Here is a 16,212-nt window from a genome sequence, read left to right as displayed (position 1 = left end):
CAGCCCCATAGCACGGCTCACGCCGTCCGCCGAATTTTAATGAAACAATTAATAACGTGAACGATTCCACAACAATAGCCGCCGTGTATAGCGGAGGATGGCAACAGTGTAAAGGATTCCCATGCACGCATCGCCCCCTGCCGGCGCCGCAAGGGACACGCAGGCGAGCGGGCTGCGCGAGACAGAGCGGCGCGAGCTCGCCTCTCTGCTCCCCCCTCTCTCTCTCCTCCTCCTCCGGCGCTTCGCCGCCCCGTCACGTGCAGCGCGCCGGCCAATCGCGCTCCGTGTTGTCGCGGCCGGACGCCATTGCTGCTGTCAGAGAGGCGAAGCTCCGGTCAGTGTGTGAGAGAGATACGAGCGGCGGGAGAGGCCAGGGACCCCGAACTGTTCAACGACTTAGGGGGGAGTCGGGCCGAGCACAGCTTCCGGCACGTCGGGAGGGTCCTGTGGAGAGAGGGGGGATTGGAGCCCCGTGAAGCCCCCGAGGCCTCCTCCTGTGACACGGGGCGGTCTCCCCTCAGCGGCCAGTGTGTGTGTGAGAGAGTGTATCTCCCGCCTGGCCCCCTGTGTGTGAGAAGGTACCTGGACTCCTCCTGACATTACATTCCCTGACAAGCAGGGGGAGGCCGCGGCGCTTCCTTCTCTCCTCCCCACCTCTTCCTCCCTGCCCCTCTCTCTCTTATCCCACGACCGCCTGCCCCTCCCCCACACGGGTGACTCATTTCTCCGCGCCCGATCATAGGCACATCGTCTGGCCGATGACAATTGTCCGCCGATCGCTACAGGACATTGCGACATCCATGTGATTTCCTCAAGACTGCTCCTGTCCCTTCCCCTCCCCCCTCCCACAGAGGCTTTTGTCGGTCTCCCTAAGACCCGGAGGATCAGGCCTAGGCCTGCCCAGCAACACTGCACCCCCCCTCCCCACACCCCAATTTCCGATCGGATCCAGAGTTTTAGGTCTCAGACATGCCCAGCTCTGCTAGCCAGGCTCCCGGAGGATCATGACTGCAGCGGCGAACTGGGCAGCCAACGGGGCGAGCCTGGAGGATTGCCACTCCAACCTCTTCTCTCTGGTAAGGAGGCCACAATGGCTGTGTGTGTGTGAGAGATCTGTCACTACTGTATGTCTTGTCTGATCGGTCCCTCTGTGTGTGTTTGTCTTGTCTGATCGGTCCCTCTGTGTACTGTCCCCCTCCTCCCCCAGGGGACTGTCACTTTGCTCTTTCCTCTCTATTTACAACATGTGTTTATGATCGGAGCACAGGCTCGGTGTGGTGTCATGTAGGTCCAGGGCTGGCCCCCTCTGCTATCACCCTCCTGTGATTGGTGGATTCCGCTCTGACATCTCTACATGGTGCTGTGTCACTACCCAGTTTTCAAATTCCCCGACGTCTACCCTTCCATTCATCTTTCACTTTCTACTTCTCCTGTCCTTTATGTCCCCACCTCTGATAGTGACCTGGCCTGCATCATCACACTCCATAGGGCTATATACACACACCTTTTATCTCTAATTCACTCATTATCTACATTGTGGTTTTGTGTGTTGCTTTGTTTCACAGTGGTTGTGTGTTTGTTTTTTTTCTCACTAAGACAGGAGCAAGCTGTGCATGGCAACCACTCAGCATTTAGCTTTCAATTTCAAAGTGTTAAAATGATTGTAAAGTCTATTTTTTTTTTTTTTTTTAACATAATAACAAACATGTTATACTTGCCTGCTCTGTGTCATAATTTTGCACAGGGCAGCCCAGGTCCTCCTCTTCTCGGGTCCCTCTTTGGCTCTCCTAGCCGCTCCCTCCTGTTGAGTGCTTGTTATGGGGACACCTGAGCTGAGTCACTTTCAGACACAGAGCCCCGGTTCGGCCCCACTCCCTCTTTCCCCTGATTGGCTCACTGACTTTGACAGCAGTGGGAGCCAATGGTGCGGCTGCTGTATCCTCAGCCAATCAGGAGGGAGAGTCCCAGACAGCCGAGTCACAGATGGGGCTCAGGTAAATATTAGGGGGTGCTGGGACGGCTGCTGCACATAGGTCTTTTTTTCTTAATGCATAAAATGCATTAGGATAAAAAACCTTCTGACTTTACAACCCCTTTTAAGCTTTATGTAAAACTGTAAATAATAAACATGTTCTACCTACTTGCTCTGTGCAGTGCTGTTGTACAGAGTGGCCTCTAAAGTGGTTTTAAAGGCAGAACAATACATTAAGATAAAAAAAAAAAAAAAAAAAAAAAAAAAAAAACCCTTTAGCGTGCATCAGCCCCCTTAATACTTACCTGAACCCCATCTTGATCCAGCGATGTTGCATGAGAGCCCCAGCTGTCCAGGACTCTCCCTCCTGATTGGCTCCCACTGCTGTCAGTCAAAGTCAGTGAGCCAATGAGGAAATAGGGGTCAGGGCCGAGCCACTGCTTGCTGTGGGGGAACTCGGCAGGAGGGAAGGGCCAGGAGCGCCGATGAGAGACCCGAAAAAAGGAGGATCCAGGCTGCTCTGTGCAGAACCACTACACAGAGCAGGTACGTATAACATGTTTGTTGTTTTTATACAAAAAAAAAAAAAAGACTTTAATATGACTTTAACCTCCTCTTCTGGGGTCCCCCACTAGCAATCTCTGTTCTTCCGTGTGTCCCCACAGCAAGGCATGTGTTATGGGGGCACACATGTGGGTGCACTCTCAAGCTAGGCTGTTTGCGTCCATAGACACACCACAGCACAATTCTCCCCCCCTCGATCGATACTCTCCAGATTTGACTGACAGCAGCAGGAGCCAATGGCTCCCACTGCTGCCTGTGTTTACTGTGAGACCATGAAGAGGGGAGAGCAGGGCTGCAGACAGGACAGATCTGGATTGTGAGAGGAGGCAGGTACATTTTTAGGGATGGGGAGGGTAACCATACTGAGCAGTCCAGGAAATGTATTAAAGCAGAACTATACTCACCTCTGTTCTAGCAATGTGTCTCAATGGCCAAATGGGGATAACATCACTTCTGCGCATGTGCGGGAGTTCAGTCAGTTTCGGCATTGCCGAATTTGTATGGTCACTGTACAGGGGCAAACAGCCAGGTAAGTAACTTTAATGCAGAAGACAAAGCATGTACTGTATCTTCTGCATTAAAATTCCTGTATGTTTGACCTCCTATTTTTGGCTCAAAATTCCACTTTAAAATGGAACAATACTCACCTTGGCTCCAGCGATGTGGCATCCTCAAGCTCCCGGCCGCTGACATCTTTGGATGGCCAGCCTCCGGGTCTCGATCATCAGCTGCCGTCATTGGCCGGGCGGTGATGATGTCGCGTTCATTCAGATTCGACATTACCAAATTTGTACAGTGAGCTGCGTGTGCACAAGGGCTAACAGGCAGGTAAGTAACATAAAATTCCTGCCTGTTCATCCTTATTTATTTTTGGCCCAAAGTTCAACTTAAAGGTAAAAAAGTTTACACTTTAGGGTCCATGCACACTAGGTGGCTGAAAAAATGCCACAACCTCTTACAGAAAAAGCAGCATAAAAATGCTCACATTGATTGCACAAGTGTTTGAGAGTTTTTGGGAGTCTGCTTTGATAAGTGTTTTTTATTTCAAAACCTTCTCCTCTGCTCATTTTTCACTATAATCAGCGAACGCTCCTAAAGGCTGTGTTTATGTGTGTTCAGGTGTTTTTTTTTTAAGCTCAGAAGTTACTCTTCAGAATATAACGTTGGAGGGTTTTTTTCTGCCACTAAACCCCTGAAACTGCCTATAGTGTGCATGGACACTTAGGGTAACATAGTAGAGGGGAGTTTAGAGGTGGAGAAAAAAAAAAAATCTCAAATGCCTGTAATATCATCTTTTTTGAGCTGCAGTGTGCATGAGGCCATAAAGTGACTGTGAATATACAATGTTACAGACACATTCTAATACAGTTAATAATTAGTATAATGATGCCAGTAACATAGCTGCTTTTTCTTAGTTTAAAGCCGAACTAAACCTTTCTGTCTTTTACAGTCAAGGAAGCTGCCATCTTAGCTTCTGTTTGATCTGCAGTTGCCATGGTGCTGCACATGTGATGAGTTATGACACCAGTCATTTGATGGCTTGGCAATTTGGTTGAGAGAAAAGGCAACTGCCATAGTTCTCCTTCATGGAAAGCTTTGAATGTAACTGTTTTGGGGTTTAGTTCCACTTCAAGAAATAATCTTTCCTACCTTTTTTACAAGGTTAAAAGTTCTGTCATGCGAACATGCATCTCCTCTTCCTGATTTGGGGGGGGGGATTACAGGACACTGTGCAGCATATAGTCCCTGGAATCCATAAAGAGACACTTTTTACGAACTCCAGTGCACTTCCACAAGACAAATATTGGTGTAGGTGACAGATTCATATGTTCATATTGTACACAGGTACGTGAATCTGGGGCACGTATTGAGAGTGTCCATGCAACACTCCAACCTCTGTACAGAGGTGCTCCCTCACCACCAACTGTCACACAGACTGTGCAGCAGTGGGGGAGTTCTGTGCCTGGGGGGGCAGAGCCTGACAAGGATTTATAGACACCAGTTGCCCATCAGCTCCACTCCCCTTGTGATTAACAGCAGGCAGTGGGCAGATCCTTAGCCAATAGAGAGCCTGCTATTGGCTAAAGAATCCATCCACTGCCTGCTGTTCATTAAAAGGTGAATGTGAACCTAATGGGGAACTAGTGTCTCAGTTTCCCCATCAGACTCCACCCACTGCAGCGTCATTGGTTGTTAGGAGGCTGTGAAGCAGCAGTGAGACACGGAAGGAGTAGCAGCCGTGACTATGCCACTCTGCTACACTGTAGACGGAACCGGCACTCTGCCTTCTCTGTATGCCAATTAAGAGTAGGTCTTAATTACCTCCCAGTTTTATCTACAAACTTGAGTTAATTATTTTTGAATTTGGAGCATTAATAGTACCACTTTGTAAAAGTGGCATTATTAACTATCTGAATCTGTTGCACATGTTGGTAAAGTTACTAAAACAGGTGATAGAGATTTTTGAATTTGGCGCAGGCCATTTTTAGGGCCATAGCGACAAAAAACAATATTTGAATTTGCCTGTATTCTGTTCAGCCTGAGGCAAGATGCAAGCAGTGCTTGAGCAAGCGGTGTGTTCACAAGGCAGGTAGTGAGATTGACCAGGGGGTGTGCTGGCTGTACAAACCACCCAATACGTACATGCTGTGTCTGTACAGTGTCTTCTGTACCTCTGAAAGGCCAGCCAAAGGATGAAAACTGACCACACTAACACAGATCAGCTTCTGTGTGGTCAGTTTAGAACAAGGAATAAAGAATGACTGGCGGGTTCAACCAGGTAATTCAGATGGAAGAAGTATAAAAATGTTTACACACACATGGAAAAAAAAATATTTAGGATAACGACACACTTTAACTGAACAAGCTGAACATAGAAGCTGATTGGTTACTATGCAAAGTTACTTCAGTTTTACCTTACACACAGAACTGCAGCGCATAGGTTTGAACCAGCCATATAGTAAACAATAGGATTTCTGCTTGTAATACTTTTTGCTGCATGATAACAGATGAGTGTGAATAGGCCCTTTTTAAAATTCCCCCCACTGATTGCTTTCACTTCTCTGGTTTCATTTCTTTGACACCTGCAATCTACAGGAAAGGGTTTTGCTTCCAGTAAGATCTTTGACAATTGCCTCTGCAAGCCTGTTACTACTGTCTGAAAACATACCAGAAAAACTCTCAGCTTGAAGAGAGAATCTAATCTAAACAGACTTTTTTTGTCCCGTTTATTGTGGGTTGTCGCAGAGTAGGTAAAATGCGGGGTATGTCAATGTGCGGAAAGGTAATGCATAAGGCAGCATGTAAACAGATGATGCAGATTCAGAGAATTGAATGACAGAGCTTATGAAAAAACATCAAATATGGATTGACAGCATACTACACTCTAACAGAGCCTTTTTATGTGGGGCTTATTGTAACTGGTCTTCCTTGCCTAGTTTTTTGGTAACTTGTTACAGTTGGAAGTATGCTTTTAATTTGTAGTCATTGTGTTCTTTTGGTGTGTACTTGGCTTTATCTATTACCTGAATGATTTTTGGGTAAAGAAAGATCACTTTCAGATCTGTGTCAACAAAGATCCCTTTTGATGTATACATACATTGACACTGTTTGATGCTGCATTCCACAACACACATGGTCGAGCAAGTGTTTTATTGTGACTGTCCCAGTTACTGTCACTCCGATTTTTCATTCTTAATGCTATCAATCTTTAGAGTTTTCCCAGAGGATTGCCGCTCTTGCTTCACTTCACTATTCTGCCTACAGAGAAATTGTCTTTTGTGAAATGATGTACTCCTCCAGTAAACTGTTCATTTCTAGCTGATAAGACCTATCATGTGTATCTAAATGAATTGAGCTAATTTGGCAAATTCTCACATAAATAAAATCAATGTCTTGTTTAAAAAGGCAGTATAATGGTACAGGTTTTGGTGAGGTGGGACTAAAGGAATCAAAAAGCCCTCCAACTGCATTAGTGCATAGCATGGTAATGTCGCTTTAGAACAGAAGGTATTCACGTCTCATTTCATTACGTACCCCACCCCTAAAAATTAAGAGGATTATAAGAGCAAATCATTGCTTTTTTTAAAGAAGAAATTTGGGAACAAAAAGAATATGCTGGGTTACAGATAGTTAAACCCAAGGAGATGTATGCCGCCTCCTGGGTTGCTTGTTATTTTCAATTTACACTTTCCTTGAGCTCTCACTATACTTTGGGCCTTCTGTTAGCAGACTTTTGCTGCTCTCCTGCGCACAAGTCGTTTTGTCTGCCCCTTGTCTCCCCTGTTTATTCACAGAACACTTTGGGGTTGATTCACTACAACTGTAGAGAGCAAAATCTGGTGTAGCTCTGCAAAGAAACCAATCAGATTCCAGAATTGTTTTTGGCAATGTTTAATTGAACAAGGTGAAGTTAGAAGCTGGCTACCATGTACAGCTGCACCAGATTTTGCACTCTCTGGTTTTAGTAAATCGCCCCTTTTGTATTCTGTGAACCCATTCACAAAACACAAAGCATTCTGTGATTGGGCAAGAAATAAGGGGACAGCTGCTGGGAAGGAGAGCTGCAAGGTTCTTTTTTGAGCGTTGGAAGCATAGCAAAAACTATATCGTTGGTGCTCAATGAAAGTGTAAATTGTAAATAACAGGCAGCGACCAAGGAAGCAGCTTACACCTCCTTAGATTTAACTATTGTAACCCAGCAGCTTATTTAAAAGTTTGTACCTGGAGTTTTTTTTTTTTTCAATACTATATTATCCTTGCGTATTAGTTGATAAAAAGCTTAACAACATGGGACAGGTGCACCAATATACAACTGTATAAGCATCCATATATTTTATTAATGAAGTCAAAGTGTGTGTGTGTATATATGTAGTCTGTATTAAAAATAATACTATTCTGAAAATTGTTAGTGGGTTGCATGGGAATCGTGATGTGCTTTGATGAGATATATTGGTAAAGGATTACAAAAAGAAGTGAACATTCTGTTTTTTTTCACTTAAGTATTTATGCGATATTCATTTGCCTCGCAACTTCTGCATTATCTGTGGAGCAGATGTTTGTAGGATTAGTGAGCTTGTACATATGTCATTGTTGTCATATTCACTGATTTTAGTGTTTTACTTGTTGCTTTTTTACTTCTCCTAAACAATGCAATGCCTATAAAAAATAAATATCTTCACAATTCATACTTTTATATTTTAAAGGGGTACACACATTTTGCAAAAAAAAAAATAAAAATGAATAAATATATATAATTACACAACAAGCCATTTTGTAATTCAATATTAACAAATGACACCTGAAGGCATCCTTTAGGCTGGATTCACACCTATGCATTTTTTGTGCTTTTTGCATTTTGCAGATTTGCACTACAGAACATGTTCCATAGGAATCCATGTTAAATGGACTGTAGTGCAAATCTGCAAAATGCAAAAAGCACTAAAACTGCATAGGTGTGAATCCAGCCTCACACCGTAGACAAACAAAATGCACCTGGAATCTTGGTTTCTGCATTGATACAGTTCAGGCATTCCCCGTAAAAGTGTCACTGTGAGGTAGGATCATTTATCATAGTTGAGATTGTTCACATAAGAATATTCACTTAATATTCACTTAAAATATTCAATTATCCAATCATATAAAAAGCAAACTTCTGTTTATTTATTCCTTATGTGGATGATTGGCTATCTGAAGTGAATATTCACATAATTTATTGTGTGAACATTCTCAACCTCTTTTTAATAAACCAGCCACACCTTCTAATGACCATTTTCTCTAAAGAGATTCAGACACTGATCCTCACATTCTAAGAAAGCACATGAAATAATCAGCAATTTCTTCAGAAGAGTGTGAATCTGAAACTGCCAGAACGTTTGTTAAATTCTTGCAATGTATACAGTCCGCCTAAAGAATTTTGTTTTATTTCTGTACACCATTTTTGTATAGGTAGCTGTGATTTTTAAGAATAATTTGGAATGCTATAAGTTTACCCCATCTTTGCTGTCAAGCAGTGTTCTTTACCTTTTTCTCAGGACCTTCAGCTTTTATAAGAGTACTGGGGTTGATTTACTAAAACTGGGGAGAGATTAATCTGGTGCAGCTGTGCATAGAAAGCAATTAGCTTCCAGGTTTGTTTTTATCAAAGGTTAAGTCTGGGTTCACACTATACTACACGACAGTAGTACGACTTTCATCCTACTTTGCTCTGCAACATCAGTCCTACATTGGTCCTACATCCATCCGACTTTCATGAACAGAATACTACTTTGATCCAACTTTTCAGATAGTACACTTGTCCTTTGACCAATCAAAACTAACACACAATGGGAGGGGCTACAGCAGGGGGCAGGAAATAACACAATGTCGGATGCCAAAGTCGGATGGTTAGGACAAGGATCCGACTTTGATCCTACTTCAATGATAGTCAATGGGCTGAAGTAGGATCAAAGTAGGACCAAAGTAGTACAGGGAGCATTTCTAAAGTCGGACCGACTTGTGTTGGACCAGTTAGGACGGCTCCCTTAGAGAAACATTGATTTTCACACGTCATGCGACATGAGCTCCCAATATCGGAGCGTTTGTCGGACCAGTGTGAACCCAGCCTTAGGCTGGGTTCACACTGGTCCGACAAACGCTCCGACATTGGGGCTGGGTTCACACTATACTACACGACAGTAGTACGACTTTCATCCTACTTTGTTCTGCGACATCAGTTCTACATTAGTCCTACATTGGTCCTACATCCATCCGACTTTCATGAACAGGATACTACTTTGATCCGACTTTTCAGATAGTACACTTGTCCTTTGACCAATCAAAACTAACACACAATGGGAGGGGCTACAGCAGGGGGCAGGAAATAACACAATGTCGGATGCCATTGGTCCGACATTCACACTGGTCCGACAAACGCTCCGACATTGGGAGCTCATGTCGCATGACGTGTGAAAATCAATGTTTCTCTATGGGAGCTGTCCTAACTGGTCCGACACAAGTCGTTCTGACTTTAGGCTGGGTTCACACTGGTCCGACAAACGCTCCGACATTGGGAGCTCATGTCGCATGACGTGTGAAATTTAATGTTTCCCTATGGGAGCCGTCCTAACTGGTCCGACACAAGTCGTTCCGACTTTAGAAATGCTCCCTGTACTACTTTGGTCCGACTTTGATCCTACTTCAGCCTATTGACTATCATTGAAGTCGGATCAAAGTCGGATTGCCGTCTCGCATGATCCGACTTCGGCACGCGACTTGTGCTCAGATCATCTTGAGGGGGAACTCCGCGCCAAATTTTAGATAAAAATCCGGCATGGGTTCCCCCTCCAAGAGCATACCAGGCCCTTGGGTCTGGTATGGAACTTGAGGGGAACCCCCTACGCCGAAAAAGCGGCGTGGGGGGTCCCCCCAATCCATACCAGACCCTTATCCGAGCACGCAGCCCGGCCGGACAGGAATGGGGGTGGGGACGAGCGAGCGCCCCCCCCCCCCCTCCTGAACCGTACCAGGCCGCATGCCCTCAACATGGGGGGTTGTTGCCTTGGGGGAGGGGGGCGCGCTGCGGCCCCCCCACCCCAAAGCACCTTGTTCCCATGTTGATGAGGACAAGGGCCTCTTCCCGACAACCCTGGCCGTTGGTTGTCGGGGTCTGCGGGCGGGGGGCTTATCGGAATCCGGGAGCCCCCTTTAATAAGGGAGCCCCCAGATCCCGGCCCCCCACCCTATGTGAATGAGTATGGGGTACAGCGTACCCCTACCCATTCACCTAGGAAAAAAGTGTCAATTTAAAAAAAAACACTACACAGATTTTTAAAACATTTTATTAGACAGCTCCGGGGGTCTTCTTCCGACTTCGGGGGTCTCTCCGGTTCTTCTCCACGCTCTCCGGATCTTCTGCCGGGCTCCTCCGCTCTCTTCTGCTCTTTTGCCGCTCTTTTGCTAAAGCGGAGGAGCCTGGTCTTCAATCTTCTGCCTTCTGCCTTCTGCCCTCTTCTCCTGATGTTGACACGACGCTCTCTGGGGCTAGAATGCTCTCTGTGCGCTCTGCTCTGACTTATATAGGCGGTGACCCCGCCCCCTTATGCCGTCACAGTCCCTGGGCATGCTGGGACTATGACGGCATAAGGGGGCGTGGTCATCGGGTGATGACCACGCCCCCTAAAACGTCACAGTCCCAGCATGCCCAGGGACTGTGACGGCATAAGGGGGCGGGGTCACCGCCTATATAAGTCAGAGCAGAGCGCACAGAGAGCATTCTAGCCCCAGAGAGCGTCGTGTCAACATCAGGAGAAGAGGGCAGAAGGCAGAAGGCAGAAGGCAGAAGATTGAAGACCGGGCTCCTCCGCTTTAGCAAAAGAGCGGCAAAAGAGCAGAAGAGAGCGGAGGAGCCCGGCAGAAGATCCGGAGAGCGTGGAGAAGAACCGGAGAGACCCCCGAAGTCGGAAGAAGACCCCCGGAGCTGTCTAATAAAATGCTTTAAAAATCTGTGTAGTGTTTTTTTTTTAAATTGACACTTTTTTCCTAGGTGAATGGGTAGGGGTACGCTGTACCCCATACTCATTCACATAGGGTGGGGGGCCGGGATCTGGGGGCTCCCTTATTAAAGGGGGCTCCCGGATTCCGATAAGCCCCCCGCCCGCAGACCCCGACAACCAACGGCCAGGGTTGTCGGGAAGAGGCCCTTGTCCTCATCGACATGGGGACAAGGTGCTTTGGGGTGGGGGGGCCGCAGCGCGCCCCCCTCCCCCAAGGCACCACCCCCCATGTTGAGGGCATGCGGCCTGGTACGGTTCGGGAGGGGGGGGGGGCGCTCGCTCGTCCCCACCCCCATTCCTGTCCGGCCGGGCTGCGTGCTCGGATAAGGGTCTGGTATGGATTGGGGGCGACCCCCCACGCCGTTTTTTCGGCGTAGGGGGTTCCCCTCAAGGTCCATACCAGACCCAAGGGCCTGGTATGCCTCTGGAGGGGGAACCCATGCCGGTTTTTTATTTAAAATTTGGCGCGGAGTTCCCCCCTAAAGATTCATACCAAACACAGTGCCGGCATTGGCGGGGATCCAAGTCGGATCCCCGTTCATTGAAAGTCGGACACATGCCGGCTTCATGTCGCAGGGCAAAGTCGGATCCAAAGTAGGACGGCTGTCGTGTCGCACCAGTGTGAACCCAGCCTTAGAAATGCTCCCTGTACTACTTTGGTCCGACTTTGATCCTACTTCAGCCCATTGACTATCATTGAAGTAGGATCAAAGTCGGATCCTTGTCCTAACCATCCGACTTTGGCATCCGACATTGTGTTATTTCCTGCCCCCTGCTGTAGCCCCTCCCATTGTGTGTTAGTTTTGATTGGTCAAAGGACAAGTGTACTATCTGAAAAGTCGGATCAAAGTAGTATCCTGTTCATGAAAGTCGGATGGATGTAGGATCAATGTAGGACCAATGTAGGATTGATGTTGCAGAGCAAAGTAGGATGAAAGTCGTACTACTGTCGTGTAGTATAGTGTGAACCCAGCCTTAGGCTGGGTTCACACTGGTCCGACAAACGCTCCGACATTGGGAGCTCATGTCGCATGACGTGTGAAATTTAATGTTTCCCTATGGGAGCCGTCCTAACTGGTCCGACACAAGTCGTTCCGACTTTAGAAATGCTCCCTGTACTACTTTGGTCCGACTTTGATCCTACTTCAGCCTATTGACTATCATTGAAGTCGGATCAAAGTCGGATTGCCGTCTTGCATGATCCGACTTTGGCACGCGACTTGTGCTCAGATGTTCTTGAGGGGGAACTCCGCGCCAAATTTTAAATAAAAAACCGGCATGGGTTCCCCCTCCAAGAGCATGCCAGGCCCTTGGGTCTGGTATGGATCTTGAGGGGAACCCCCTACGCCGATAAAAGCGGCGTGGGGGTCCCCCCCAATCCATACCAGACCCTTATCCGAGCAAGCAGCCCGGCCGGACAGGAATGGGGGTGGGGACGAGCGAGCGCCCCCCCCCCTCCTGAACCGTACCAGGCCGCATGCCCTCAACATGGGGGGTTGGTGCTTTGGGGGAGGGGGCGCGCTGCGGCCCCCCACCCCAAAGCACCTTGTCCCCATGTTGATGAGGACAAGGGCCTCTTCCCGACAACCCTGGCCGTTGGTTGTCGGGGTCTGCGGGCGGGGGCTTATCGGAATCCGGGAGCCCCCTTTAATAAGGGAGCCCCCAGATCCCGGCCCCCCACCCTATGTGAATGAGTATGGGGTACAGCGTACCCCTACCCATTCACCTAGGAAAAAAGTGTCAATTTAAAAAAAAACACTACACAGATTTTTAAAGCATTTTATTAGACAGCTCCGGGGGTCTTCTTCCGACTTCGGGGGTCTCTCCGGTTCTTCTCCACGCTCTCCGGATCTTCTGCCGGGCTCCTCCGCTCTCTTCTGCTCTTTTGCCGCTCTTTTGCTAAAGCGGAGGAGCCCGGTCTTCAATCTTCTGCCTTCTGCCTTCTGCCTTCTGCCCTCTTCTCCTGATGTTGACACGACGCTCTCTGGGGCTAGAATGCTCTCTGTGCGCTCTGCTCTGACTTATATAGGCGGTGACCCCGCCCCCTTATGCCGTCACAGTCCCTGGGCATGCTGGGACTGTGACGTTTTAGGGGGCGTGGTCATCACCCGATGACCACGCCCCCTAAAACGTCACAGTCCCAGCATGCCCAGGGACTGTGACGGCATAAGGGGGCGGGGTCACCGCCTATATAAGTCAGAGCAGAGCGCACAGAGAGCATTCTAGCCCCAGAGAGCGTCGTGTCAACATCAGGAGAAGAGGGCAGAAGGCAGAAGGCAGAAGGCAGAAGATTGAAGACCGAAGACCGGGCTCCTCCGCTTTAGCAAAAGAGCGGCAAAAGAGCAGAAGAGAGCGGAGGAGCCCGGCAGAAGATCCGGAGAGCGTGGAGAAGAACCGGAGAGACCCCCGAAGTCGGAAGAAGACCCCCGGAGCTGTCTAATAAAATGCTTTAAAAATCTGTGTAGTGTTTTTTTTTTAAATTGACACTTTTTTCCTAGGTGAATGGGTAGGGGTACGCTGTACCCCATACTCATTCACATAGGGTGGGGGGCCGGGATCTGGGGGCTCCCTTATTAAAGGGGGCTCCCGGATTCCGATAAGCCCCCCGCCCGCAGACCCCGACAACCAACGGCCAGGGTTGTCGGGAAGAGGCCCTTGTCCTCATCGACATGGGGACAAGGTGCTTTGGGGTGGGGGGGGCCGCAGCGCGCCCCCCTCCCCCAAGGCACCACCCCCCATGTTGAGGGCATGCGGCCTGGTACGGTTCAGGAGGGGGGGGGCGCTCGCTCGTCCCCACCCCCATTCCTGTCCGGCCGGGCTGCGTGCTCGGATAAGGGTCTGGTATGGATTGGGGGCGACCCCCCACGCCGTTTTTTCGGCGTAGGGGGTTCCCCTCAAGGTCCATACCAGACCAAAGGGCCTGGTATGCCTCTGGAGGGGGAACCCATGCCTGTTTTTTATTTAAAATTTGGCGCGGAGTTCCCCCCTAAAGATTCATACCAAACACAGTGCCGGCATTGGCGGGGATCCAAGTCGGATCCCCGTTCATTGAAAGTCGGACACATGCCGGCTTCATGTCGCAGGGCAAAGTCGGATCCAAAGTAGGACGGCTGTCGTGTCGCACCAGTGTGAACCCAGGCTGGGTTCACACTGGTGCGACACGACAGCCGTCCTACTTTGGATCCGACTTTGCCCTGCGACATGAAGCCGGCATGTGTCCGACTTTCAATGAACGGGGATCCGACTTGGATCCCCGCCAATGCCGGCACTGTGTTTGGTATGAATCTTTAGGGGGGAACTCCGCGCCAAATTTTAAATAAAAAACCGGCATGGGTTCCCCCTCCAGAGGCATACCAGGCCCTTGGGTCTGGTATGGACCTTGAGGGGAACCCCCTACGCCGAAAAAACGGCGTGGGGGGTCGCCCCCAATCCATACCAGACCCTTATCCGAGCACGCAGCCCGGCCGGACAGGAATGGGGGTGGGGACGAGCGAGCGCCCCCCCCCCCTCCTGAACCGTACCAGTCCGCATGCCCTCAACATGGGGGGTTGTTGCCTTGGGGGAGGGGGGCGCGCTGCGGCCCCCCCACCCCAAAGCACCTTGTCCCCATGTTGATGAGGACAAGGGCCTCTTCCCGACAACCCTGGCCGTTGGTTGTCGGGGTCTGCGGGCGGGGGGCTTATCGGAATCCGGGAGCCCCCTTTAATAAGGGAGCCCCCAGATCCCGGCCCCCCACCCTATGTGAATGAGTATGGGGTACAGCGTACCCCTACCCATTCACCTAGGAAAAAAGTGTCAATTTAAAAAAAAACACTACACAGATTTTTAAAGCATTTTATTAGACAGCTCCGGGGGTCTTCTTCCGACTTCGGGGGTCTCTCCGGTTCTTCTCCACGCTCTCCGGATCTTCTGCCGGGCTCCTCCGCTCTCTTCTGCTCTTTTGCCGCTCTTTTGCTAAAGCGAAGAGAGCGGAGGAGCCCGGCAGAAGATCCGGAGAGCGTGGAGAAGAACCGGAGAGACCCCCAAAGTCGGAAGAAGACCCCCGGAGCTGTCTAATAAAATGCTTTAAAAATCTGTGTAGTGTTTTTTTTTAAATTGACACTTTTTTCCTAGGTGAATGGGTAGGGGTACGCTGTACCCCATACTCATTCACATAGGGTGGGGGGCCGGGATCTGGGGGCTCCCTTATTAAAGGGGGCTCCCGGATTCCGATAAGCCCCCCGCCCGCAGACCCCGACAACCAACGGCCAGGGTTGTCAGGAAGAGGCCCTTGTCCTCATCAACATGGGGACAAGGTGCTTTGGGGTGGGGGGGCCGCAGCGCGCCCCCCTCCCCCAAGGCAACAACCCCCCATGTTGAGGGCATGCGGCCTGGTACGGTTCAGGAGGGGGGGGGGCGCTCGCTCGTCCCCACCCCCATTCCTGTCCGGCCGGGCTGCGTGCTCGGATAAGGGTCTGGTATGGATTGGGGGGACCCCCCACGCCGCTTTTTCGGCGTAGGGGGTTCCCCTCAAGTTCCATACCAGACCCAAGGGCCTGGTATGCTCTTGGAGGGGGAACCCATGCCGGATTTTTATCTAAAATTTGGCGCGGAGTTCCCCCTCAAGATGATCTGAGCACAAGTCGCGTGCCGAAGTCGGATCATGCGAGACGGCAATCCGACTTTGATCCGACTTCAATGATAGTCAATAGGCTGAAGTAGGATCAAAGTCGGACCAAAGTAGTACAGGGAGCATTTCTAAAGTCGGAACGACTTGTGTCGGACCAGTTAGGACGGCTCCCATAGGGAAACATTAAATTTCACACGTCATGCGACATGAGCTCCCAATGTCGGAGCGTTTGTCGGACCAGTGTGAACCCAGCCTTAACCTTTGATAAAAACAAACCTGGAAGCTAATTGCTTTCTATGCACAGCTGCACCAGATTAATCTCTCCCCAGTTTTAGTAAATCAACCCCAGTACTTTTTTATAAAAGCTGAAGGTCCTGAGAAAAAGGTAAAGAACACTGCTTGACAGCAGTCGTACTACTGTCGTGTAGTATGGTGTGAACCCAGCCTCAGCCCTTTTTGTGTTTATTAAGTCAGCAGCTACAAAAAGTGTAGCTGCTGATTTTAATTAAAAACACTCACCTGTCCCACAATCCAGC

The 16,212-nt window shown here is 49.2% G+C and overlaps 1 protein-coding gene across 1 annotated transcript in view; it reads left to right on the top strand.

The window, feature by feature from the left end:
* Positions 1 to 262: 262 nt before the first annotated feature.
* The window catches only part of MED13L (mediator complex subunit 13L), a 235,598-nt gene continuing 219,648 nt past the window's right edge, over positions 263 to 16,212 (top strand). The window contains exon 1 of the mRNA XM_073630346.1: positions 263 to 1,076. Within this exon, the coding sequence (XP_073486447.1) occupies positions 1,005 to 1,076 (72 nt within the window). The 5' untranslated portion in view covers positions 263 to 1,004. The remainder of the gene's footprint in view (positions 1,077 to 16,212) is intronic.

This window comes from Aquarana catesbeiana, linkage group LG01 (assembly GCF_042186555.1).
Source record: "Aquarana catesbeiana isolate 2022-GZ linkage group LG01, ASM4218655v1, whole genome shotgun sequence".
Classification (NCBI taxonomy): domain Eukaryota; kingdom Metazoa; phylum Chordata; class Amphibia; order Anura; family Ranidae; genus Aquarana; species Aquarana catesbeiana.
This window is presented reverse-complemented; position numbering and strand designations above follow the sequence as displayed.